At 54.7% G+C, this 27,743-nt stretch overlaps 1 protein-coding gene across 2 annotated transcripts in view; it reads left to right on the top strand.

Annotated features, from left to right (window-relative positions):
* The window catches only part of rab28 (RAB28, member RAS oncogene family), a 153,116-nt gene that overhangs the window by 29,608 nt on the left and 95,765 nt on the right, over positions 1–27,743 (top strand). For both annotated transcript variants that reach the window (XM_078214933.1, XM_078214924.1), the window contains exon 4: positions 7,996–8,125. In XM_078214933.1, coding sequence (XP_078071059.1) covers positions 7,996–8,125 — 130 coding nt within the window. The remainder of the gene's footprint in view (positions 1–7,995; positions 8,126–27,743) is intronic.

Below are 27,743 nucleotides of genomic sequence, written 5' to 3'. Positions count from 1 at the left end.
TTCTGAGGAGGTCGGTGCGGTTTTTCGCTGTGGCGCGTTGGAACTGTTGATCAATGAGTCTAGCGCCATATCCTGTTCTTATGAGGGCATCTTTCAGCGTCTGGAGGTGTCTGTTGCGATCCTCCTCATCCGAGCAGATCCTGTGTATACGGAGGGCTTGTCCGTAGGGGATGGCTTCTTTAACGTGTTTAGGGTGGAAGCTGGAGAAGTGGAGCATCGTGAGGTTATCCGTGGGCTTGCGGTACAGTGAGGTGCTGAGGTGACCGTCCTTAATGGAGATGCGTGTGTCCAAGAATGCAACCGATTCCGGAGAGTAGTCTATGGTGAGCCTGATGGTGGGTGAATGGATGAATGAACACCGCTCGACAATCACCAGGCAAGACTGTTCTCTTCCTGTTGGGGAGCACTTCAGCGGTCACGGGCATTTGGCCTCTGATATTCGGGTAAGCGTTCTCCAAGGCGGCCTTCGCGACACACGACAGCGCAGAGTCGCTGAGCAGAAACTGATAGCCAAGTTCCGCACACACGAGGACGGCCTCAACCGGGATATTGGGTTCATGTCACACTATTTGTAACTCCCACAGTTGCGTGGACCTGCAGAGTTTCACTGGCTGTCTTGTCTGGAGACAATACACATCTTTTTAGCCTGTCTTGATGCTCTCTCCACTCACATTGTTTCGTTTCTTAAAGACTTGATTAGTTGTAAGTATTCGCATTCCAACCATTATTCATGTAAATTGAGTCTGTGTCTTTATAAGCTCTGTTTGTGAACAGAATTCCCACTCACCTGAAGAAGGGGCTAAGAGCTCCGAAAGCTTGTGTGGCTTTTGCTACCAAATAAACCTGTTGGACTTTAACCTGGTGTTGTTAAACTTCTTACTGTGTTTACCCCAGTCCAACGCCGGCATCTCCACATAGTAGGCTTTCACAGGGGTCAGTGTTAGGACCACTGCTTTTCTTGAATGATGTTAATGACTTAAACTTTGGTGTAATGGGTGCTATTTCAAAATTGGTGGATGGCACCACACTGGGAAGTGTGGTGGATGGTGATGAACTTTGCAGCATCTCCCTCAACTCTTTCTGGTATATCATATTCTGTTCTTGCCTGAATTGGAAAACTTCCTGAACTTTGCTTTCAATTTCTATCCTTCATTCAGTTTCTTCTCTCCCCCTCCCTTGATTTCTCTGTTTCCACTTCTGGTGATTGACTATCAACTAATATTTATTATAAGCCCACTGACACCCACAACTACCTTGACTCATACCCGACAGTCTGTGCAGGTGTCACATCTGTTCTATCTTGCAACCTTCCACAACAGTGCTTCTGCAATATTGTAGTTTTTCTGAGGAGTCATTCCATAGAATCCCTACAGTGTAGAAGGAGGCCATTTGACCCATCGAGCCTGAACCGACAATAATTCAACCCAGGACCTATCCTCATATATTTACCCTGCTCATCCCCCTGATACTAAGGGGCAATTTATCTTGGCCGATCCACCTAATCCGCACATCTTTGGAGTGTGGGAGGAAACCGACGCAGACATTGGGAGAACGTACAAACTCCTCACAGTCAACTGAAGCCGGAATTGAACCTGGGTCCCTGGCGCTGTGAGACAGCAATGCTAATCACTATGCCACCCATGTCTGCCCAAGGACATGAGCAGCTGAATTTTCTTCCCTGCTGTAACTATTTTCCCCCCAACCCCCCAACATCCCCACACCTGTGGTTGACTGGTTCCACAATTTCAGACTGTAAACTTTGTCCTACATTTCGTTTCCTATTCTCTGCTTGTTTCCGTCAGCAGCATGCCTGATTGTAGGCACATTGTTTGTTTGTTTTTGCCACATCTCCATTCCCTTTGGCTCTGGAGGACTAACTTTTCTGTCATTCCGTCTCTCCTATCGCCCAGTCTATCACAGGCTTTCCTTTTGTCCTTATCCCATCTGCACGTTGCTTAAAATCCAATGCATCTCTAACTTCCCCAGTTCTGATGAAAGATCACTGACTTACCGTGTTAACTTTGTTTCTGTCACCACACTGATGCTGCCTAACCTGCTGAGTTCTTTTCCCCCAGTATTTTCTGTTCTTATTTTAAAGTTAAGTGAAGATTTGAGAGAGATTTTCAATATCATTGGAGATTTGGGCAGGAGAAACTGTTCACATTGGCAGAAATGTTAAACAAGAGGACACGAAATTAAGGTGATTGACAAAAGAAGCAATAGTGACAGGAGGAAAAATGTTTTCGTTCATTCAGTATCTGAGAACATGGTGGAGGAAGATTTAATTGAGGCCTTTAGAATTGGATCATTATCAGAAGCAAAACAATTGGCATAGCTATTGGGAAAAGGTAGTGGTGTGGGATTTGGAAGTTCTTCCAGAAAGCCAGCACAGACATGACTGGCTGAATTTTCTCCTCTGTTGTAACTATGCAATGATTCTAACATATAATTACCTGGATTGGTCTGGAAATAACTATTACATTGGTTGCTTTCCACTTTCTGTATAAAGACCTTGGAATATAATTATGCCATTTTCTGATTTTTCTTCCCTTATTTGTCTTTCCGTTGCTTGTAACTTTAATCTGATTTTTTTTCCTCTGATTTAATTCCTCCTCCATGCTATCGATTTTGCTTTTTTTAAGATTCAGTCATTTCATCTCTTGTTTAATAGGAGCAGGAGTAGATCATTTGGCCCTTTGAGCCAGCTCCATCTAACATGATCATGGCTGATTCTGTCTCAACGCCATACTCTGGTGCTCTCCCCCATACCGAGTAGAGTCACCTGATGAAGAAGCAGTGCTCCGAAAGCTTGCGATTCCAAATAAACCTGTATATGACAAGAGATAGAGTCCAGATTTTACAGTGAAACGCAGTCTACATCGAGTTCACAAAAACAATGGCTTTAGCCAGATTGTCAAGCATCTTTATAGGGTTGTTGAAGTCGAATGTATGAGCAATGACCTTAATCGTATTAGTAGTCATGAGTTGTAATGCCCTTGAGGGTGCTGGATGGAGAGCCTGTTCCTTCATTAAATTGCTGTGCTGAGGAGTTGGCTCCACCCCAGTTACTTCTGACTGCTCTCTTTTGTCAATGATCTTCTTAATATTTCCCAGCATTTTGTCACCAACGTTAAACCAGAAATCTTCCAAGGATATAATATGGAGTTCTCACTCCCGGATTAAGTAGTTATGAGCTGTGTAAATCCTTTCTTTTATCTCACTCTTTGCTGACTGGCACCAGAGCTGAAGTTCATGGGAGCGCAGCTATTCCCGCACTCCCATCACGTGACCCCCAACTTAAACATTCTAATAGAGACCAAAACAGCACTCCAGTGCAATCTTTGAACGTTCTTATTTTCCCTGTTCCCTGATTTAAGTGATTGTTTACATCCTGTATCTGACTTTTATCTGAAAATACAAATTATGTAAGAATAGGCTATGATATTCATGGTCCTATTTAACAGTGCATTTTCCATGCAGAAAAAATGTTTTCTCTATGTGTAAAAAGTGAATAATTGAAATACACTAAGTTGGAGAAAATGTAAACTTAATCAACATACATCATTAATTAAATTGGTTTATTGTGAGTCAAGGCTTTCAGTCACCTTTTAAAAACATAAAATAGAGAATTCACTGAGTAGAAGAAACTTGGAATCAGTCAAATACTGTGAATGTCTATCTAAGAGGCAGTTAATACTACCATTCCTTAGGGCAAAACAATTTTCTGTACTACTGTGTATCCTTAATTAAGCATAAATGGACAAAATATCCTTTGGGGAGTTGAACATTGCAGCCCTTTTATGAATTATAATGTTTAACTGCCAGCCTTTTACTGGTCCACTAGAAAAAAATAGTACTGTATTGCTTCTTTTTTATCTTGTTTTGGACCAACTAGATGTTTTTGAATTGCACTGGCAAACAGTATCACAAAAGACCCTTCATCGTATGGGAATTGGAAAGATAGAGTGTAGTAACTTTTTTGTAGTGGGAGACTAAACATTCCAACATGATTATGACAAAAATAGAATTGAGGTTATTAAAATGGGGTGTGTGTGTGTGGCTGTTATTTGTGGCAGTGGGTGGGTTGTGTGAGGAAGGGGAAAGGTTTATGTGTTGGGGTGGTGGGTGCGTGTGAGTGGGGTGGGATGTGGTGTCCATGTTGAATTTCTATTTAACAGCAGAAAATAGGTTTGCCACAAAATGTTCAGTCCACTACCTGTGAATAACCTGATTTCTAAATTGCAGAAAATTATTTAAGAAATAAACTGTATTGAGCCTGTTGTTAGTTTCATTGTAATGTACTGGTCCATTTCTTAGTAAATGAAATATTTTTTAATATAACCTTTAAAAATGCATCTGCTAGCACCTTTGCCACAGAAAAAATCACTCGCTTTGAAGAGGCTTTTCAAATGGGTTTGATGGAAAGTCACCATGCTCATTATTTTCATAAAGGGGCGTGATAGTTTTGTGGACGGGCTGGCTTCCAGCACAATTTAAAAAAATATTTTCTTTTGCGAGCATCGCAAGCAAGACCCAACATTTATTACCAATCCCTCATTCCCCTTGTGACGATGATGGTGAGCCATCAAGCAATTTTAGTAGCTACATGCACAGTGCTGCTGGGAAGGAAGCAATATTTTTTAAACCAACAAGACAGATTGCAAAAACTTTGATTAATGTTCAACTTGAGCTTAAAAAGTTCTTCAATCCTTTGGCTGATTTTGTAAAAGTTGCATTGCTAAAACCTGCAAACACTTCTGGACACCCTAAGCCATTATATTGGTGCAAATTGGCCTATTTTAATATGAAGATAAACCTTTAAATCAACTGGAATAATTTTGAAAAAGTCACTTTAGGCAAACAAATAGCACCCTACCCATAAGAACTGTGAACATGCAACATATCAAATATTGTTATTAGCAATGGGAACTACATTGAGGTATTAAAGAGCTCTCATACTTTATATAAAAGCTGTATTATTGTTTCTGAAACTCTCCATATTCATTGAATTGTTTTGGGATTATATTTCTTTCTGGGGACAAAAAAGTAATCATATTTACGAAATTTTGGATGGTTCACACAAAATCCATCAGCGGATGCATCTTTTTATACAATCCTTGCATATGCATCTTGGCTAAGAAGAAAATACTATATTTGGGTGATACCAATGATACTAGGAGTGAAATTAATGGATTATATGTAATATAAGGCCAAAAGATCTAGGAGCAGAATTAGGCCATTCAGCCTCCACATTTCACACCATCCTGACTTGGAGCCACATCGTGGAGATGCCGGGGTTGGACTGGGGTAAACACAGTCAGAGTTTTAACAACACCAGGTCTTTAACCTGGTGTTGTTAAAACTCTTACTTTGGGCGGAGGGGGGGGGGGGGGGGGGGGGGGTGAAAGTACTGATACCATTGAGGAGGGGGATGAAAGGGCTGATACTGTTGAGGAGGGGATGACTTTCCAGTGAAGGGGGAAAGTGCCCGAAATAAGACCGGTCGGCTTATGATGAAAGTAAGGAGGTGTGGGATAGAGGGAAAGTTGGCCGATTGGATAGGTAACTGGCTATCTGATCGAAGACAGAGGGTGGTGGTGGATGGAAAATTTTCGGACTGGAGGCAGGTTGCTAGCGGAGTGCCGCAGGGATCGGTGCTTGGTCCTCTGCTCTTTGTGATTTTTATTAATGACTTAGAGGAGGGGGCTGAAGGGTGGATCAGTAAATTTGCTGATGACACCAAGATTGGTGGAGTAGTGGATGAGGTGGAGGGGTGTTGTAGGCTGCAAAGAGACATAGATAGGATGCAAAGCTGGGCTGAAAAATGGCAAATGGAGTTTAACCCTGATAATTGTGAGGTGATTCATTTTGGTAGGACAAATTTAAATGTGGATTACAGGGTCAAAGGTAGGGTTCTGAAGACTGTGGAGGAACAGAGAGATCTTGGGGTCCATATCCACAGATCTCTAAAGGTTGCCACTCAAGTGGATAGAGCTGTGAAGAAGGCCTATAGTGTGTTAGCTTTTATTAACAGGGGGTTGGAGTTTAAGAGCCGTGGGGTTATGCTGCAACTGTACAGGACCTTGGTGAGACCGCATTTGGAATATTGCGTGCAGTTCTGGTCACCTCACTATAAGAAGGATGTGGAAGCGCTGGAGAGAGTGCAGAGGAGATTTACCAGGATGCTGCCTGGTTTGGAGTGTCGGTCTTATGAGGAAAGGTTGAGGGAGCTGGGGCTGTTCTCTCTGGAGCGGAGGAGGTTGAGGGGAGACTTAATAGAGGTTTATAAAATGATGAAGGGGATAGATCGAGTGAACGTTCAAAGACTATTTCCTCGGGTGGATGGAGCTATTACAAGGGGCATAACTATAGGGTTCATGGTGGGAGATATAGGAAGGATATCAGAGGTAGGTTCTTCACGCAGAGAGTGGTTGGGGTGTGGAATGGACTGCCTGCAGTGATAGTGGAGTGAGACACTTTAGGAACATTTAAGCGGTTATTGGATAGGCACATGGAGCACACCAGAATGGTAGGGAGTGGGATAGCTTGATCTTGGTTTCAGATGAAGGTCGGCACAACATCGTGGGCCGAAGGGCCTGTTCTGTGCTGTACTGTTCTATGTTCTATGTTCTATACCCCGTGGTGGTAGTGGGGTGGAGGTATCTTTGGGGTGGGAGGAGGAGAGAGCCCCGATGCTTGTGGGAAGAGGGAGGGGGTCCTCCTTATGCATTGGTGGGCGTAATGGGGGAGAAGATGGCAGACAGGACGGTGGAGTTGAGACCATAGACAGAGCAGCCATGATCTTATTGAATGGCAGAGCAGGCTTGGAGGGCCAAATGGCCTACTCCTGTTCCTGTGTTTTATCACACCAAGCATGATGAGATTGAGTCTTGAAATGGTTTGGCTGCCTTTTTGTTCATGACTAATCAATTCCACTGAAAACTATTGAATGCTAAAATGCATGTTTAAAGTAGCATGTCACTTCCATTACATTATGCATTACAAAGTTGTTTAAAGTCTGACTGAAATATGAAGTTAATGCTAAAATCCAATTTTTCATTCATGTGCTATGAATGGTTTATTACAATCATTGTATGTATTTTGTTACTAAGATACAGTCGACATTAAGGATTTTTCGCATGCATGTGTACATTATAGAAATGATCTGTATGCATCTCTGGACTTCTTGTATTAAGTAAACTATTGGGAATGTTAGTTTTTTCCTCAAATTAGAAAATAAATCTGTGTTTATTAATTCATGACCCATCAAGAATCTAGAAATTTACTGGTGAAAATTGAGACAGACTTATTGGAGAGATAGCTGTCACATAACTTTTCTGTTTGTTGATCAGCAATGTCCATATTTTGCACTACAATAAACTGCTAAGACAGCGATCAGTGTTGTAATCTAATGACAAGATTTTATTTATAAGTCTTTGTTAGTATACTGACAGTCAATTTTACAGTGAAGGATCTGTGCTTTGAAACAAGTGATGGCCCTGATAATTCTAAAAGTTAAAAGTTTATTTATTAGTCACAAGTAGGCTTACATTAACACTGCAATGAAGTTACTGTGAAAATCCCGAGTCACCACAGTCCGGCGCCTGTTCGGCTACACTGAGGGAGAATTTAGCATGGCCAATGCACCTGACCAGTGCGCCTTTCAGACCTGTGAAAGGAAACCCGGAGGAAACCCACACAGACATGGGGAGAACGTGCAGACTCCACACAGACAGTGACACAAGCCGGGAATCGAACCCAAGTCTCTGGTGCTGTGAGGCAACAGTGCTAACCATTGTGCCACTGTGCTGCCCTGCAGAATTGAGCAGTTTATCAAATACTTAACCTGATTAAAAACATCTTGGGTTTACTGCTTGTGCCAACTTGTGCCACCTTATAGGTCATTATGTTTTATGTTTTCTTGCGCCCAAAGCTAATGCTGATGGGACTTTTGAAGTAACTGAAGTGCTGTTTATTGTTTCCACCCTCCCACAGGGTATCTTATTGGTATATGACATCACAAACTACCAGAGTTTTGAAAACCTTGAAGACTGGTATGCTGTAGTGAAGAAAGTAAATGAAGAGTCCGAACAACAACCTGTAGTTGCATTAGTTGGAAATAAAAGTAAGTAATTCATTAATTTAGATAGCAGAATTATTTTTTGTATAGTGGATAATGTTAACATACAACTTATTTTAAGACCATTGCACTGAGTATTATGCCTTTAAGTATGTGAAATCCAGAATCAGTAAAGTTTTATGACTCAACATGTCTGTTCCATCAGAGATGCTCCGCTCAGAGCACGCTCCGAAAGCTAGTGGCATTTGCTACCAAATAAACCTGTTGGACTTTAACCTGGTGTTGTTAGACGACTTACTGTGTTTACCCCAGCCCAACGCCGGCATCTCCACATCATGACTACCATCAGAGATAAGCAGTGTTAACCACTGTGCCACCTTGCCGTTCATGTTACGCAAATGCTTATTATTGCCTACTATAAATATGTTCATCTATATCTCCATAATAAAATCCACCTGCTGTGATGAACTGTGCTATGTACCTTGTGATGATACTGTGCCTTTAAGAAATCTATTTTAGTCATGTTTAAAAGACAATTCTATTTTACATGGTGCCCACTTGTCTGGGCAACAGGCTGCTCAAATATCGAGAATGCAGGATAATGACTGATTTTAGATAATGGTGTGTTTGTCTAAACAGAGTTAATGCATTTATGTTTACTTGGGCTTCCCTTGGGGTTTCAGCATAGGGTTTTGATAAGGTTGATTGACAGAGAGTCATGTGTTAATGGGCGGAGCTAAGCCTGCAAGAGGCACAGTGCTTCAAACAGTCAATTTCTTCCTGGTTCTGAAAGAAGCAAGAGGTCTGTGTGTGTGTCTCTGTATGTGTGTGTGTGTCTCTGCGCGTGTGTGTCTCTGCGCGTGTGTGTCTCTGCGCGTGTGTGTCTCTGCGCGCGTGTGTGTCTCTACGCGCGTGTGTGTCTCTGCGCGCGTGTGTGTCTCTGCGCGTGTCTGCGTCTGTTTCTGTGTGTCTCTCTCTGCGTGTGTGTGTGTGTTTTTGCTGTTTGGGGCTGCCAGAAGTTGTGTCTCTCTCTGTGTGTCACTCTCTCTGAGTGTCACTCTCTGCGTGCGTGTGTGTCTCTCTCTCTGCGTGCGTGTGTGTCTCTCTGCGGCGTGTGTGTCTCTGTGTGCGTGCGTGGTTGCTGTTTGGGGCTGCCAGAAGACAGGTCTCTGTCTCTGTCTCTCTCTCTCTCTGTCTCTCTCTCTGTGTCTCTCTCTCTGTGTCTCTCTCTCTGTGTCTCTCTCTCTCTCTCTCTGTCACTCTCTCTGTGTGTCACTCTGTGTGTCACTCTGTGTGTCACTCTGTGTGTCACTCTGTGTGTCACTCTGTGTGTCACTCTGTGTGTCACTCTCTGTCTTTCTCTGTCTTTCTCTCTCTGTCTCACTCTCTCCCTCTGTCTCACTCTCTCCCTCTGTCTCACTCTCTCCCTGTCTGTCTCCCTGTCTGTCTCCCTGTCTGTCTCCCTGTCTGTCTCCCTGTCTGTCTCCCTGTCTGTCTCCCTGTCTGTCTCCCTGTCTGTCTCCCTGTCTGTCTCCCTGTCTGTCTCCGTCTCCGCCTCCGCCTCCGCCTCCGTCTCCGTCTCCCTCCGCCTCCACCCCGCCTCCGCCTCCGCCTCCGTCTCCGCCTCCGCCCCGCCTCCGTCTCCGTCTCCGCCCCGCCTCCGCCTCCGTCTCCGTCTCCATCTCCCTCCGCCTCCGACCCGCCTCCGCCTCCGTCTCCGCCTCCGCCCCGCCTCCGCCTCCGCCTCCGCCTCCGCCTCCGCCTCCGCCTCCGTCTCCGTCTCCGTCTCCGCCTCCGTCTCTGCCTCCGTCTCCGCCCCGTCTCCGTCTCTGTCTCCATCTCGTCCCCCGCCTCGCCCGACCCCCCCCCCGTTTTGCCACCCGCCCCCCCTCTCACCCGCCCCCCCCCGTCTCGCCCGCCCCCGTCTCGCCCGCCCCCCGTCTCGCCCGCCCCCCGTCTCGCCCGCCCCCCCGTCTCGCCCACTCCCCGTCTCGCCCGCCCCTGTCTCGCCCGCCCCCCGTCTCGCCCGCCCCGTCTCTCTCGCCCGCACCCCGTATTGCCCGCCACCCCATTCTCGCCCGTCCCTCCCCGCCTCGCCCGCTCCCCCCGCATCGCCCGCCCCCCATCTCGCCCGCCCCCCATCTCGCCCGCCCCCCGTCTCGCCCGCCCCCCCCCACGTCTTGCCCGCCCCCCGTCTCGCCCGCCACCTCCCTTCTCGCCCGCCCCCCCCCCGCCTTGCCCGCTCCCCCCGCCTCGCCCGCCCCCCCGGTCTCGCCCGCCCCCCCGTCTCGCCTCCCGTCTCACCCGCCCCCATCTTGCCCGCCCCTCTGACCCGCCTGCCCCCCCGTCTCGCCTGCCCACCCCGTCTCGCCCACCCCCCCTTCTCGCCCGCCCCCCCCGTCTCGCCCGCCCCCCGTCTCGCCCGTCCCCATCTCGCCCGCTCCCCCCGTCTCGCCAGCCCCCCCGTCTCGCCCGCCCCCCCCCGTCTCGCCCGCCCCCGTCTCGCCCGCCCCCCCCGTCTTGCCAGCCCCCCGGCTGTTCCGCCCCCCTTCTTGCCCCCCATCTCGCCCACCCCCCGTCTTGCCCGCCCCCCGGCGCGCCCGCCCCACGTCGCGCCCGCCCCCGTCTCGCACGCCCGCCCCCCGTCTCGCCCGCCCCCCGTCTCGCCGGACCCCCCGTCTCGCCGCCCCGTCGCGCCCGCCCCCGTCTCGCACGCCCCTCCCGTCTCGCCCGCCCCCCCGTCTCGCCTCCCGTCTCACCCGCCCCCATCTTGCCCGCCCCTCTGACCCGCCCACCCCCCCGTCTCGCTCCCCGTCTCGCCTGCCCCCCCCATCTCGCCCACCCCCCCCTTCTCGCCCACCCCCCCCTTCTCGCCCGCCCCCCCGTCTCGCCCGCCCCCCGTCTCGCCCGCCCCATCTTGCCCGCTCCCCCCGTCTCGCCCGCCCCCCGTCTTGCCCCCCGTCTCGTCCGCCCCCCCGTCTGGCCCTTCCCCGTCTCGCCCTTCCCCCTCTCGCCTGCCCCCCCGTCTCGCCCGCCCCCGCTGTCACGCCCGCCCCCCCTGTCGCGCCCACCTGCCCGTCTCGCCCGCCCCCCTGTCTCGCCCGCCCCCCTGTCTCGCCCGCCCCCCCGTCTCGCCCGACCCCCGTCTCGCCCGACCCCCGTCTCGCCCGACCCCCGTCTCGCCCGCCCCCCGTCTCGCCTGCCCCCCCGTCGCGCCCGCCTCCCCGTCTCGCCAGTCCCCCCGTCTCGCCCGCCCCCCCCCGTCTTGCCCGCCCCCCGGCTGTTCCGCCCCCCTTCTTGCCCCCCATCTCGCCCACCCCCCGTCTTGCCCACCCCCCGTCTTGCCCGCCCCCCGGCGCGCCCGCCCCACGTCTCGCCCGCCCCCCGTCTCGCACGCCCGCTCCCCGTCTCGCCCGCCCCCCGTCTCGCCCGCCCCCCGTCTCGCCGGACCCCCCGTCTCGCCCGCCCCCCCGTCACGCCCGCCCCCGTCTCGCACGCCCCTCCCGTCTCGCCCGCCCCCCGTCTCGCCTCCCGTCTCACCCGCCCCCATCTTGCCCGCCCCTCTGACCCGCCCACCCCCCCGTCTCGCCCGCCCCCGTCTCGCCTGCCCCCCCCATCTCGCCACCCCCCCCTTCTCGCCCACCCCCCCCTTCTCGCCCGCCCCCCGCGTCTCGCCCACCCCCCGTCTCGCCCGCCCCCATCTTGCCCGCTCCCCCTGTCTCGCCCGCCCCCCGTCTTGCCCCCCGTCTCGTCCGCCCCCCCGTCTGGCCCTTCCCCGTCTGGCCCTTCCCCCTCTCGCCTGCCCCCCCGTCACGCCCGCCCTCCCTGTCGCGCCCGCCCCCGTCTCGCCCACCCGCCCGTCTCGCCCGCCCCCCCGTCTCGCCCGCCCCCTGTCTCGCCCGCCCCCCGTCTCGCCCGCCCCCCCGTCTCGCCCGCCCCCCCGTCTCGCCCGCCCCCCCGTCTCGCCCGACCCCCCGTCTCGCCCGACCCCCCGTCTCGCCCGCCCCCCCGTCTCGCCCGCCCCTCGTCTCGCCCGCCCCTCGTCTCGCCCGCCCCCCATCTCGCCCGCCCCCCGTCGCGCCCGCCCCCCCCGTCGCGCCCGCCCCCCCCCGTCTCGCCAGCCCCCCCGTCTCGCCAGCCCCCCCGTCTCGCCCGCCCCCCCGTCTCGCCCGCCTCCCCGTCTCGCCCGCCCCCCGTCTCGCCCGCCCCCCCGTCTCGCCCTCCCCCCGTCTCGCCTGCCGCCATCTCGCCCGCCCCCCCGTCTCGCCCGCCCCCCGTCCCGCCCACCCCCCGTCCCGCCCGCTCCCCCGTCTTGACCCCCGTCTTGCCCACCCCCCATTTTGCCCGCCCTCCCTTCTCGCCCGCCCCCCCATCTCGCCCGCCCCCCCGTCTCGCCCGCCCCCCCGTCTCGCTTGCCCCCCCAACTCGCTCGCCCCCGTCTTGCCACCCGTCTCGCCCGCCCCCGTCTCGCCCGCCCCCATCTCGCCCGCCCCCCCGTCTCGCCCGCCCCCCCGTCTCGCCCGCCCCCCCGTCTCGCCCGCCCCCCCCGTCTCGCCCGCCCCCCGTCTCGCCCGCCCCCCGTCTCGCCCGCCCCCCGTCTCGCCCGCCCCCCCGTCTCGCCCGCCCCCCCGTCTCGCCCGCCCCCCCGTCTCGCCCGCCCCCCCGTCTCGCCCGCCCCCCCGTCTCGCCCGCCCCCCCGTCTCGCCCGCCCCCCCGTCTCGCCCGCCCCCCGTCTCGCCCGCCCCCCCGTCTCGCCCGCCCCCCCGTCTCGCCCGCCCCCCCGTCTCGCCCGCCCCCCCGTCTCGCCCGCCCCCCCGTCTCGCCCGCCCCCGTCTCGCCCGCCCCCCCGTCTCGCCCGCCCCCCGTCTCGCCCGCCCCCCCGTCTCGCCCGCCCCGTCTCGCCCGCCCCCCGTCTCGCCCGCCCCCCGTCTCGCCCGCCCCTCGCCCGCCCCCCCGTCTCGCCCGCCCCCCGTCCCACCCACCCCCCGTCCCGCCCGCTCCCCCGTCTTGACCCCCGTCTTGCCCACCCCCCATCTTGCCCACCCCCCATCTTGCCCGCCCTCCCTTCTCGCCCGCCCCCCGTCTCGCCCGCCCCCCTTCTCGCCGGCCCCCCGTCTGGCCCGCCCCCCGTCTCGCCCGCCCCCCCGTCTCGCCCGCCCCTCCGTCTCGCCCGCCCCCCCGTCTCGCCCGCCCCCCATCTTGCCCGTCCCCCTGACCCGCCCACCCCCCCCGTCCCGCCCGCCCTCCCCCCCGTCTCACTCGCCTCCCACTTCTCGCCCACCCCCCCGTCTCGCCTGCCCCCTGTCTCACCCGCCCCCCATCTTGCATGCCCCCCTGACTCGCCCACCCCCCCGTCCCGTCCGCCCCCCCCGTCCCGTCCGCCCCCCCCGTCTCGCCCGCTCCCCGTCTCGCCCGCTACCCGTCTCGCCCGCCCCCCGTCTCGCCTGACCCCATCTCGCCCGCCCCCCCGTGTCGCCCGCCCCACCGTGTCGCATGCCCCCACCGTGTCGCCCGCCCCCCGTCTCGCCTGCCCCCCATCTCGCCCACCCCCCCGTCACGCCCGCCCCCCCCCCCCGTCTCGCCCGCCCCCCCCGTCTCGCCCGCCCCCATCTCGTCCGCTCCCCCCGTCTCGCCCGCCCCCGTCTTGCCACCCATCTCGCCATCCCCCGTCTCGCCCGCCCCCCCCCGTCTCGCCCTTCCCCGTCTCGCCCACCCCCCCGTCTCGCCTGCCCCCGTCTCGCCCGCCCCCTGTCTCGCCTGCCCTCCCTGTCTCGCCCACCCCCCCCCCGTCTCGCCCGCCCCCCCGTCTTGCCCGCCCCCCCGTCTCTCCCTTCCCCCCCGTCTCGCCCGCCCCCCCCCCCTCGCCTGCCCCCCCCTCGCCCGCCCCCTGTCTGGCCCGTCCCCCTGACCTGCCCACCCCCCGTCCTGCCCGCCCCCCCGTCTCGCCCGCAACCCCCGTCTCGCCCGCCACCCCTGTCTCGCCGCCCCCCCGTCTCGCCCGCACCCGTCTCGCCCGCTCCCCGTCTCACCTGTCCCCCGTCTCGCCCGCCCCCCCGTCTCACCTGCCCCCATCTCGCCCGCCCCCACCCCGTGTGGCCCGCCCCCCCGTGTGGCCCGCCCCCCCCGTGTCGCCTGCCCTCCCCATCTCGCCCGCTCGCCCGCCCCCCCGTCTCGCCCGCCCCCCCGTCTCGCCCCGCCCCCCGTCTCGCCCGCCCCCCGTCTCGCCCGCCCCCCCATCTCACCCGCCCCCCCATCTCGCTCGCCCCCCCAACTCGCTCGCCCCAGTCTCGCCCGCCCCCCGTCTCGCCCGCCCCCCGTCTTGCCACCCGTCTTGCCCGCCCACGTCTCGCCCGCCCCCGTCTCGCCCGCCGCCGTCTCGCAGACCCCCCCGTCTCGCCCGCCCCCCCGTCTTGCCAGCCCCCGGCTGTTCCGCCCCCCTTCTTGCACCCCATCTCGCCCACCCCCCGTCTTGCCCGCCCACCGGCGCGCCCGCCCCACGTCGCGCCCGCCCCCCGTCTCGCACGCCCGCCCCCCGTCTCGCCCGCCCCCCGTCCCACCCGCCCCCCGTCTCGCCGGACCCCCCGTCTCGCCCGCCCCCCCGTCGCGCCCGCCCCCGTCTCGCACGCCCCTCCCGTCTCGCCCGCCCCCCGTCTCGCCTCCCGTCTCACCCGCCCCCATCTTGCCCGCCCCTCTGACCCGCCCGCCCCCCCGTCTCGCTCCCCGTCTCGCCTGCCCCCCCCCATCTCGCCCACTCCCCCCTTCTCGCCCACCCCCCCCTTCTCGCCCGCCCCCCCCGTCTCGCCCGCCCCCCGTCTCGCCCGCCCCCATCTTGCCCGCTCCCCCGTCTCGCCCGCCCCCCGTCTTGCCCCCCGTCTCGTCCGCCCCCCCGTCTGACCCTTCCCCGTCTCGTCCTTCCCCCTCTCGCCTGCCCCCCCGTCTCGCCCGCCCCCCCTGTCGCGCCCGCCCCCCATCTCGCCCACCTGCCCGTCTCGCCCGCCCCCCCGTCTCGCCCGCCCCCCTGTCTTGCCCGACCCCCCGTCTCGCCCGCCCCCCCGTCTCGCCCGCCCCCCCCGTCTCGCCCGCCCCCCCGTCTCGCCCGCCCCCCGTCTCGCCCGCCCCCCGTCTCGCCCGCCCCCCCATCTCGCCTGCCCCCCCGTCGTGCCCGCCTCCCCGTCTCGCCAGCCCCCCCGTCTCGCCCGCCCCCCTGTCTTGCCCGCCCCCCGGCTGTTCCGCCCCCCTTCTTGCACCCCATCTCGCCCACCCCCCCGTCTCGCCCACCCCCCGTCTTGCCCGCCCCGCGGCGCGCCCGCCCCACGTCGCGCCCGCCCCCCGTCTCGCACGCCCGCCCCCCGTCTCGCCCGCCCCCCCGTCTCGCCCGCCCCCCGTCTCGCCGGACCCCCCGTCTCGTCGGCCCCCCCGTCACGCCCGCCCCCGTCTCGCACGCCCCTCCCGTCTCGCCCGCCCCCCCGTCCCGCCTCCCGTCTCGCCCACCCCCCGTCTCGCCCGCCCCCATCTCGTCCGCTCCCCCCGTCTTGCCCGCCCCCGTCTTGCCACCCGTCTCGCCCGCCCCCGTCTCGCCCTTCCCCGTCTCGCCCACCCCCCCGTCTCGCCTGCCCCCGTCTCGCCCGCCCCCTGTCTCGCCTGCCTTCCCTGTCTCGCCCGCCCCCCCCCCCGTCTCGCCCGCCCCCCGTCTCGCCCGCCCCCCCGTCTCTCCCTTCCCCCCCGTCTCGCCCGCCCCCCCCGTCTCGCCTGCCCCCCCCCTCGCCCGCCCCCCGTCTGGCCTGTCCCCCGTCCTGCCCACCCCCCGTCCTGCCCGCCCCCCCGTCTCGCCCGCAACCCCCGTCTCGCCCGCCACCCTGTCTCGCCGCCCCCCCCGTCTCGCCCGCTCCCCGTCTCGCCCGCTCCCCGTCTCACCTGTCCCCCGTCTCGCCCGCCCCCCCGTCTCACCTGCCCCCATCTCGCCCGCCCCCACCCCGTGTGGCCCGCCACCCCGTGTGGCCCGCCCCCCCGTGTCGCCCGCCCCCCCGTGTCGCCTGCCCCCTCCGTCTCGCCCGCTCGCCCGCCCCCCCATCTCGCCCGCCCCCCCGTCTCGCCCGCCCCCCCGTCTCGCCCGCCCCCCGTCTCGCCCGCCCCCCGTCTCGCCCGCCCCCCCATCTCACCCGCCCCCCCATCTCGCTCGCCCCCCCAACTCGCTCGCCCCAGTCTCGCCCGCCCCCGTCTCGCCCGCCCCCCGTCTTGCCACCCGTCTTGCCCGCCCCCGTCTCGCCCGCCCCCGTCTCGCCCGCCCCCGTCTCGTCCGCCCCGCGTCTCGCCCGCCCCCGTCTCGCCCGCCCCCGTCTCGCCCGCCCCCCCGTCCTCGCCCGCCCCCCCGTCTTGCCCGCCCCCCCGTCTCGCCCGCCCCCCCGCCTCGCCCGCCCCCCCGTCTCGCCCGCCCCCGTCTCGCCCGCCCCCCCGTCTCGCCAGCCCCCCCAACTCGCCAGCCACCCCTATCTCGCCCGCCCCCCTGTCTCGCCCGCCCCCCTGTCTCGCCCGCCCCCCCGTCTCGCCCGCCCCCGTCTCGCCCGCCCCCCGTCTCGCCCGCCCCCCCGTCTCGCCCGCCCCCCCGTCTCGCCCGCCCCCCGTTTCGCCCACCCCCGTTTCGCCCGCCCCCGTCTCGCCCGCCCCCCGTCTCGCCCGCCCCCGTCTCGCCCGCCGCCGTCTCGCCCTCCCCCGTCTCGCCCGCCCCCCGTCTCGCCCGCCCCCCGACCCGTCCACCCGCCCCGTCCCGCCCGCACCCCCGTCTTGACCCCCGTCTTGCCCACCCCCCCATCTTTCCCACCCCCCCGTCTTGCCCGCCCTCCCGTCTCGCCCGCCCCCCGTCTCGCCCGCCCCCGTCTCGCCCGCCCCCCCCGTCTGGCCCGCCCCCCATCTCACCCGCCCCCCCGTCTCGCCCGCCCCCGTCTCGCCCGCCCCCGTCTCGCCCGCCCCCGTCTCGCCCGCCCCCCGTCTCGCCCGCCCCCCCGTCTCGCCCGCCCCCCGTCTCGCCCGCCCCCCCGTCTTCCCCCCGTCTCGCCCGCCCCCGTCTCGCCCGCTCCCCCGTCTCGCCCGCCCCCCGTCTCGCCCGCCCCCCGTCTCGCCCGCCCCCCCGTCTCGCCCGCCCCCCGTCTCGCCCGCCCCCCGTCTCGCCAGCCCCCCCGTCTCGCCCGCCCCCCCGTCTCGCCCGCCCCCCCGTCTCGCCCGCCCCCCGTCTCGCCCACCCCCCTGTCTCGCCCACATCCCGTCTCGCCCGCCCCCCCGTCTTGCCCCCCCGTCTCGCCCGCCCCCCCGTCTCGCCCGTCCCCGTCTCGCCCGCCCCCCGTCTCGCCCGCCCCCCCGACCCGCCCACCCCCCGTCCCGCCTGCTCCCCCGTCTTGACCCCCGTCTTGCCCACCCCCCCATCTCGCCCGCCCTCCCGTCTCGCCCGCCCCCGTCTCGCCCGCCCCCCTTCTCGCCCGCCCCCCGTCTTGCCCGCCCGCTGTCTCGCCCGCCCCCGTCTAGCCCGCCCCCCCCCCGTCACGCGCGCCCCTCGTCTCGCCCGCCCCCGTCTCGCCTGCCCCCGTCTCGCCTGCCCCTGTCTCGCCCGCCCCCCCATCTTGCCCGCCTCACCCCATCTTGCCTGCCCCCCCGTCTCGCCCCCCCGTTTCGCCCGCCCCCCCCGTCTCGCTCGCCCCCCCCGTCTCGCCCGCCCCCCCGTCTCGCCCGCCCCCCCCGTCTCGCCCGCCCCCCCCGTCTCGCCCGCCCCCCCCGTCTCGCCCGCCCCCCCCGTCTCGCCCGCCCCCCCCGTCTCGCCCGCCCCCCGTCTCGCCCGCCCCCCCCGTCTCGCCCGCCCCCCGTCTCGCATGCCCCCCCCGTCTTGCTCCCCCCCCGTCTTGCCCGCCCCCCGTCTCGCTAACCGCCCCCCCGTCTCGCCCGCCCCCCCCCCCCAGTCTCGCCCGCCCGCCCCCCCGTCTCGCCCATCCCCCCCCCGTCTCGCCCAGCCCCCCCGTCTCACCCGCCCCCCCCCGTCTCGCCCGCCCCCCAAGTCTCGCCCGCCCCCCCGTCTCGCCCGCTCACTGTGTCCCTCTCGCTCGCCCGCTCAGCCTCGTTCCGGTCTTTCGTGGAATATTGCTTAAACTGGAACAATAAAGATAGTTTAGCATTTTGGATTGCGCCTTGTCATGTTCAATTATTGTTCAATTGGGAAATGTTCAGCTAATTGATTTGTTATCGTTAAACTGTGTTGTTAAATACGATTTGTTTTGACGAAAACCTCCCAGTTTGCCAGTAGAATCGTGCCTGGATTGAAACATCATATCCTCACATTCATGTGAAATAGCAAATAGTTGGGGTCTAGTCTAACTTCATAATGTACCTTGGGGTTTCTGATCTCATACCCTAACAAAATTGGGAGCTCTTTTCCGGGATTAAAAACTATAAGACAGTGACTGTTGATGATCTGTTGTTTTTTTTTTCAGGTGTTGCATTCAGTTTGTTTAAATAGGGAGCACCCATGGAACAATGGCTCTTTCTGTGGCAGAATTGTTCCTGGGTGTGAAAGAAGTCACTTGGAGTGGTTTACAAAAGGTGGTTAAAGCAAACCTTTTGGTATTCAGGGGCTGTCTGCAGTTGACTCTGCCTGAAAGGGTGAGGAAGGTGCAGTTAATTGCAGTGATAGCTCAGCATTCCTATTTGTCAGAAATACAGTGGCAAGTGTTGGAAAAGGTGAGAATTCAGTTACAAATGAAAACAGCTTGAATTAGAAGCAAAAGAATGAGAGAGGCAATTGCAGCATAAAAAGAAAGGATAACTCTGGCAGAACAAAAAGAAAAAGAAAGAATAACAGTTGCAGGACAAAAAGACAAAGAGAGAGGAGAAAGTTTTTGAACTTCAGAAACTGGAACTGAAAACAAACATCAACTAAACTGGCAGAGGCAAAGGTAAAAGTTCAGAGTAGTGACAGTGATCCACATAATATACCTTGCAGTATTTGATCTAGTACCCTAACAAAATTGGGGGCTCTTTTCCGGGATCAAAATCTACAAGTCTGCAAGACCATGAGCGTTGAAGATCTGTTGTTGAACCAACCCATTGTAGTCAAAGGTCTGGTGGGGATGTCATAGAAATCATAGAAACCCTACAGTGTAGAAAGAGGCCATTCGGCCCATCGAGTCTACACCAACCACAATCCCACCCAGACCCTACCCCCATATCCCTACATATTTACCTGCTAATCCCTCTAACCTACCCATCTCAAGACACTAAGGGGCAATTTTAGCACGGCCAATCAACCTAACCCGCACATCTTTGGACTGTGGGAGGAAACCGGAGCACCCGGAGGAAACCCACGCAGACATGAGGAGAATGTGCAAACTCCACACAGACAGTGCTTAAATATGTTTAAGCGCTCCCAAGGTTTGATGAGAAGGATGTAGAAGCCTTTTTCATTTCATTTGAGAAAGTAGTTAAACAAGTAAAATGGCCACAGACCATGTGGGTATTGCTGATTCAATCGAAGTTGGTAGGTAGAGCTCGTGAGATGTTTGCATCACTATCAGAGGAGATATCGAGGAATTATGATGAGGTGAAAAAAGCCATCTTAAGTGCATAAGAACTAGTGTCAGAAGCCTACAGACAGAAGTTTAGAAGTCTAAGGAAGGAACCAGATAAAACCTATATAAAATCTGAAAGAATCAAACAAAGGAACTTTGACAGGTGGATAAGAGCTTTGAAAATAGACCAGACATATGATGCTCTTAGGGAAACGGTTACTTTGGAGGAGTTTAAAAATTCACTTCCCGAAGTAGTGAGAACTCATGTGGAAGAGGGTTAAAACTGTGAGATTGGCAACAGAAATGGCATATCATAGAATCCTACAGTACAGAAGGAGGCCATTCAGCCCCTCTGATTATACATTGGCTAATAAATCAAAGTTTGGGTTTCGACATCAATTTCAATTTGTGAGGAATAAAAACTGGGGAAAAGAGATCCTCGGGTGGTAAAGGCAAAGGATATCTCATCTGAGATAGTAAGGATAGTTTACCTCTGGTTAAAAAGGAAACATATAAGGATGGAAGTAAAATAAGAAACCTTGGATGTTTTCATTTAATAAAGCTGAATACACGGATTCGCAGTATTGGTGACCTAAAAAAAGCACTGGGAAGACAGATGTGGTAAAACAGGATAAGCCAGTGGGATTTGTTAAAGTAGTAAAGGAAATCTTGGTTGAAGCTAAAGAGGTGCAAAAGGATGTACAACCTGTTCAGGGGTTGGTTGATAAGAAAGTGACAGATCTCTTTGAAGAATTTACTTGTTTGAGTAAAGTTTACTCGTGTACCAGGAGGAGTATGTAAAGAAATTAAGATTCAAGAGCAAGGAGCAAGTCGATCTTTAATGATGAGGGATGAGGAGATATGCGTTCGAAAGGAATATTGCCAGAAAAGGGTAGTATGTGGAATTCATGATGAAAAGAGTAGTCTTCCATTATGTAAGGTTAGGTTGGAGAGTCTGGTGAGAAGAAGTGGTAGGAGGAATCGGGAAATTACCTTTTTCAAGGATATAGTTGATCCTGGGTAACGATATAGCTGGATCACAGGTGCGAGTGATGCCTACTGTAGTTGAAAAGCCATTGGAAAATCAAACAACTGATGTGTTGCAGGAAGCATACTCTAGGATTTTTCCTGACTGTAGTAAAGTAAAAGTTTATTTATTAGTCACAAGTAAGGCTTACTTTACATTGCAATGAAGTTACTGTGAAATTCCCTTAGTCGCCACACTCCGGCACGTGTTCGGGTAAATGCACCTAACCAGCACGTCTTTCAGACTGTGGGAGGAAACCGGAGCACCCCGAGGAAACCCACGCAGACACAAAGCCACAGGTTGAGACAGGAGGAGAAATCAAAGAGTAAAGATAAGGAGACTGAGGTTCGGTTATCAGAAACCATTTTTGACCAGATGGTTGTGAAAGAAGAAAAACAGGTGGAAGGAGAATTGGATATCTTTAGTTCAGGAAAGTTGGCAGAATTACGACAAAGATGCAGAGATAAGAATCTGAGTGTATACTGGAGTGTTATTACATAAAAAATGATGTCTTAATGGGGAAGTGGAGACCTTTACATATTGAAGTTCATCGAGTCGTATTACCGGTGAGTTACAGAAAGGAGATGTTGCGGATAGCGCATGAGGTACCATTACGAGGTCATTTTGGAGTAAGGAAAATCAAACAAAGATACAAATACACTTTTAATGGCCGGGACTTCATAAAGATGTAGTAGAATTTTGTCGTACATGTCAGGTAATAGGAAAACCTCAAGCGGTAGTCAAACCAGCACCTTTAATACCCATTCTGGCATTTGAGGAACCTTTTACAAGGGTCCTAATTGAGCGTGGGACACCTCCCTAAAATGAAACGTGGGAATTAGTATTTGTTGACCATAATGGGAGTCTCCTCGATTTTCAGAGGCCATTCCATTATGTAACATTATGGCTAAAAGGATTGTAGAGGAATTACTTAATTTTTTTTTACCAGATACGGACTATCCACAGAAGTCCAATCAGATGAAAGATCAAATTTTATGCTGAAGTTACCTTGACCAGTTGCCATGCTTCAATTTTAAACCTAAACAGACCAGTTTGTCAATGCTGCTATCATGAGGGGGCTTTTGTTTTTCGGCAGTCCCTCAGGATCCAGGATGACTTGCTTCCACTCTGCTCTGATGGGTTCTGAAATGGTTGCTAAGTCCAATGTGCAACTTGCAGACTCTGCCACATGCCGTGAGACCATTATAGGAACAGACTTCAGCCATTCGGCCCATCAAGTCTGATTCGTCTCCATTTGCAGAGCATATGGTACTTGAGGAATTTGGTAGATGTGTTGTTGGAGGCTTTTTTACACACTCTTTGATGCATTGATTTCATTTATCTGTTCCTGACAAAGTCTTCCTCAATATCTCCATTTGGTTAGCCAGAGGCAAGGAATTTCCATGATTCAGTTGAGATGTTTAATCTCATCAGGGATGATTTGAGGATATCCCCAAAGCATTTCTACTGTCTTTCTGGGAGTCTCCTGCCATGACTGAGTTCCGAGTAGAACAGTTGCTTTTGGAGTTTGGTGTCAGGCACACAAACAACATGCTGTGTCCAGTGGAGCTGGTTTTGAGTGATTAGTGGTTCAGTGCTGGGGATGTTGGCTTGTAAGAGTGCTGCTGTTGGACTGTCTTTCTTCCTACTGGATTTGGAGGATGTTGTGAAGGTACCACTTTTTTAGTGCCTTGAGGTGTCTGCTGTAGCTTGTTCAAAAGTTCATAGAATGTAAGTTCACTGCCATCCAATAAATCATCACCATTGTCCCTCATGGGTTTGAGATCCTGGCCCTTAAATATTATTTTTCTCAGTTGGCCAAAGGCTGAACTGGCACATCAGAGGCAGACATTGAAGGATACAGAAATATGTTAAAGCTTAAAGTTAATTTATTAGGGTCACAAGTGAGGCTTACATTAACAGTGCAATGAAGTTACTGTGAAAATCCCCTAGTCACCACACTCTGGCGCCTGTTCGGGTGCACTGAAGGAGAATTTAGCATGGCCAATGTACCTAGCCAGCACGTCTTTTGGACTGTGGGAGGAAACCAGAGCATCCGGAGGAAACCCACGCAGACACAGGAAGAACATGCAGTCTCCTCACAGACAGTGATCCAAGCCGAAAATCAAATCTGGGTCCCTGGTGCTGTGAGGCAGCAATGCTAACCACTGTGCCATGATATATGTCCATGTTTTCTTGGATCTCTCCATTGATCTTAGGGGCTGATGCATTGTGCTGCAGATGATGGATGGAAGAGGACTTTGGTTTTCTGGGTGTTTAGTGAAAGGCCCAATTTCTTGTGTGCTTCGGAGAAGGAGCTTCTCACCAAGCCAAATCTTTTTCAGCATAGTCTTCTGACATCGGCCTTGGATAACTATGAAGAGCAGATATCCTAGCTGAGCTTCACTGCACCACCCCCATCCCTCCGCCCAACCCCATCTTCATAACTTCAAGAAATTAAATTGATCTGTTACAAGTGCATTTATTGAGCCTTTAGATCATGTATTAAAATTTTGTTTTGTGGGCCTCTTGCATGAAGTGCATATCTTGAGGCATCTGGATCATACACAAAGTTTAAATCAACATTCCAATTGATCTCAAGCTGGGGATCCCTATGTTCTAATTTTGGATTTATTTTGCCATTGCAGTAACAGTACAAAAGAACCACCCTGTTCCAACCACAACAAACCAACGTGCAAAATATATAAATGTAAATAGAGCCTACTTGCCTCAGCTCCTTGGATGAATTACAAAGACTGAGACTGGAAATGGCCCTAACTCTGTAGTTTGAATATGTCTGTTTTAATGTGAAAGACACCGTTACAAAGTAAGGTCATTGGGTCTCGATGATAAGAGCTGGGCTATTACCATAAAATATAGGAGCAGAATTAGGTCTTTCGGCACATAAGAGTGCTCCGCCATTCAATCATGATTGACAAGTTTCTCAACCCCATTCTCCTGCTTTTTCCCAGTAACCTTTGATCCCCTTACCAATCAAGAACCTACTTATCTCTGTTAATTATACTCAGTGACCTGGTCTTCACAGCCATCTGTGGCAATGAATTCCATAGATTCACCACTCTCTGGCTAAAGAAATTCCTCCTCATTTAGGCTCTAAAGGGTCGTCCCTTTATTCTGATGCTGTGCCCTCAGATCCTAGTCTGTCCTACTAACGGAAACATCTTCGCCACGTCCACTCTATCCAAGCCTTTCAGTATTCTATAAGTTTCAATGAGATTCCCCCTCATCCTTCTAAACTCCTTTGAGTACAGACCCAGAGTCTTCAAATGCTCCTCGTACATCAAGCTTTTCATTCCTGGGATCATTCTCGTGAACCTCCTCTGGACCCTGTCCAGGGCCAGCACACCCTTCCTTAGATACGGCACCTAAAATTGTGCTCAATACTCCAAATGTGGTCTGACCAGAGCTTTATACAGCCTCAGCAGTACATGCCTGCTTTTGTTTTCTAATCCTCTCGAAATGAATGCTAACATTGCGTTTCTCTTCCTAACTACCAACTCAACCTGCAAGTTAACCTTAAGAGAATCCTGAACCAAGACCATATGACATAGGAGCAGAATTAGGCCACTCGGCCCATTGAGTCTGCTCTGCCATTCAATCATGGCTGATTTTTTTTCTCATCCCCATTCTCTTGCCTTTTCCCCATAACCCCTGATCCCCTTATTAATCAACAAACTATCTAACTCTGTCTTAAAGACACTCAATGACCTGGCCTCCACAGCTTTTTGCGGCAAAGAGTTCCACAGATTCACCATTCCCTGGCTGAAGAAATTCCTCCTCATCTCTGTTTTAAAGGATCGTCACTTTAGCCTGAGGTTGTGCACTCTGATTCTAGTTTTTCCTACTAGTGGAAACATCCTCTCCACATCCATTCTATCCAGGCCTCGCAGTATCCTGTAAGTTTCAATAAGTTACCCCCTCATCCTTCTAAACTTCAAAGAATACAGACCTAGAGTCCTCAACCATTCCTCATATGACAAGCTCTTCATTCCAGGGATCATTCTTGTGAACCTCCTCTGGACTGTTTGCAAGGCCAGCACATCCTTCCTTAGATATGGGGCCCAAAATTGCTCACAATACTCCAAATGAGGTCTGACCAGAGCCTTATGGCACTGGAGAGGGTGCAGAGGAGATTCACTAGGTTGACTCTGGTGTTGAGAGGGTTGGCTTATAAGGACAGACTGAGTAGACTGGGGTATACTCATTGGAATTCAGAAGAATGAGGGGAGATCTTATAGAAACATATAAGATTATGAAGGGAATAGACAAGATAGAAGCAGAGAAGTTGTTTCCACTGGCGGGTGAAACTAGAACTAAGGGGCATGGCCTCAAAATAAGGGGGAGCAGATTTAAGACTGAGTTGAGCAGGAACTTCTTCACACAAAGGGTTGTGCATCTGTGGAATTCCCTGCCCAGTGAAGCAGTTGAGGCTACCTCATTGAATGTTTTTAAGGCAAGGATAGATAAATTTTTGAACAGTTAAAGGAATTAAGGGTTATGGTGTGCGAGCGGGTAAGTGGAGCTGAGTCCACGAAAAGATCAGCCATGATCTTATTGAATGGCGGAGCAGGCTCGAGGGGCCAGATGGCCTACTCCTGCTCCTAGTTCTTATGTTCTTATACAGCCTCCGAAATACACCCCTGCTCTTGTATTCTAGCCCTCTCAACACGAATGCTAACATTGCATTTGACTTCCTAACTGCCGACTGAACCTGCACGTTAACCTTAAGAGAATCTTGAACAATGACTCCCAAGTCCCTTTGCGCTTCTGATTTCTGAATTCTCTCCCCATTTGGAAAATAGTATACGCCTCTATTCTTCTTACCAAAGTGCAAACCTCACACTTTCCCACATTGTACTCCATCTGACACTTCTTTGCCCACTCTCATAACCTGTCTATGTCCTTCTGCAGCCTCCCCACCTCCACAATACAACCTGTCCACCTATCTTTGTATCATCTGCAAATTTAGCCACAATGCCCTCTGTTCCTTCTTCTGGATCGTTGATGTATAAAGTAAAAAGCGGTGGTCCCAATACTGACCCCTGCGGAACTCCACTAGTTACCGGCTGTCATCCTGAAAAGGACCCTTTTATCCCTACTCTCTGCCTTCTGCCAGTCAGCCAATCTTCTATTGCCTATTAAAAAGGAGGGACACAGTAATCATTAAGGAGTAAGGTACATGAAACTTAAGTAGTATAGCAGGACTAGGTTATTCAGCTCCTGAGCCTGCTCCGCCAGCCAATAAGATTATGGCTGATTTGACGTGACAACCCCACTTTCCTGCTTGTCCCCTGTGATCCTTGACTCCCTTGTTAAGTAATGTTGGTTAATCAAGGCAGTAGTAATGGAAAATATTATGCGGGATGCCTCAGGGCAACGTGCTTGGATAAGTTTGGTTCCGAGTACGTATATTTAAAAACCAAAATTGGAATTGCATGATTACTGCTGAATAGCTTAAATTGGTATATAACTTAAACTGTGAAAGCTGGAGTGAGGGCCCAATCTTAAAGCAAAGTTTGCACCTAGGCTGATCAATAGCATTAATTGAAAAGCAAATGGATGCTGGATTATACTTTCAAATCTGATGAATTCAAGTCCCCAAGTTCATGTCCTAGATTTCAAATTACAATGATATTAGAGAATCATTCAAGAATCTGTGTAGGCAAAAGCAATGAGGTTGACCAGTGGCAAAGGGAAGGAGCATAAGGAATAACTCTAAATTGGGGTTCTTCAAGCTCAACAGGAACTCCACAGTGTTAACTTACACTTAATTTGATAGAAAAGGTTAAACAATCCAGACACATTAGAGCAACACTGTTTCTGTTGAACTATGGCTATTGAGGAAAGGCAACACGAGTACAAAAACAAATTCAATACCTAAAATAACCGGGGTAGCATTTTGGATAGAAAGAACTCTGGAATTATTCAGGAGAAGGTTGGAGGGCTTGATATAATACTTAAAATTGATCATAAATTTTCCTCCTAGAAAATAACTTTAATTGAAAGCAGGAAAATGTTGTATAGTCCATCAAGCCTTCTCCACCATTCAATAAGATTGCGGCTGCAATTCAATATCAATTTGAGTTTCCTGTCATATCCCTGTACATCTTGGTTCCCTTCAGCCCTAAAGGTCAATGGGGATGATCTTACCAGCTCATTACACTGCTTATTCGCCTCTCGCAATGTTACGGGCCAATTATGTGTGATTTTGGTCTCCATATTTAAGAAAGTACAGCAAAGGTTCACTGGATTGGTCCCTGGGTTAAGAGAGTTGTACTATGATAAGAGAATGAGTAAATTGGGTCGATATTGAGGGTGGCACAGTGGTTAGCACTGCTGTCTCACAGCACAAGGAACCTGGGTTTGAATCCAGTTTCGGGTGAGTGTGTGGAGTATGCACATTCTCCCAGTGTCTGTGTGGGTTTCCTCTCACAGTCCAAAGATGTACAGGCTAGGTTGATTGGCTGTGGTAAATTGCCCCTTAGTGTCCTAGATGTGTAGGTTTGGGAGATTAACTGGGTAAATATGTGAGTTTAGAGGGATATGGCCTCGGTAAGATGCTCTGTTGGAGAGTTGGTGCAGACTCGCTGGGCCGAATGGCTCTAGGGTTTCTAGATATTCTCCGGAATTCAGAATAAGAGGTAATCTCATTGAAAATTCAAGATTATGTGGGGGCTGGAGTCCTCCACTTCCTTTTTCCCTTTCTTTGTTTTCTAAATATGTTACACCCTGGGATGCTTAATTTGCAGGACTGATTTCCAACAAAGGGCAATTTTCTGACCTTCCAAGTAAAACTGTTGAATTACTGACAGTCTTGTGCTCTGGGTTTGTACACACAGTGGCCTGGAGTTTCTGTTTCATTGCACCTCTGGTACATTCCTCCAATATGGAAACCATCACAAAAGATCACAAAATTTTAACAGCAAATCGCCACGATCTTTTGGTTATTTCTAAGAACATTATGCCTGCGCACACAACTGCCCACTGGGGTGAATTTATCATCATTGGTAGTTTTCGCTAATTGCACTCTTTTACAGGCTTTTGAGAAGGATCCAGAAATTAAGCTGGA

Source organism: Mustelus asterias, chromosome 1, assembly GCF_964213995.1.
Source record: "Mustelus asterias chromosome 1, sMusAst1.hap1.1, whole genome shotgun sequence".
Classification (NCBI taxonomy): domain Eukaryota; kingdom Metazoa; phylum Chordata; class Chondrichthyes; order Carcharhiniformes; family Triakidae; genus Mustelus; species Mustelus asterias.
This window is presented reverse-complemented; position numbering and strand designations above follow the sequence as displayed.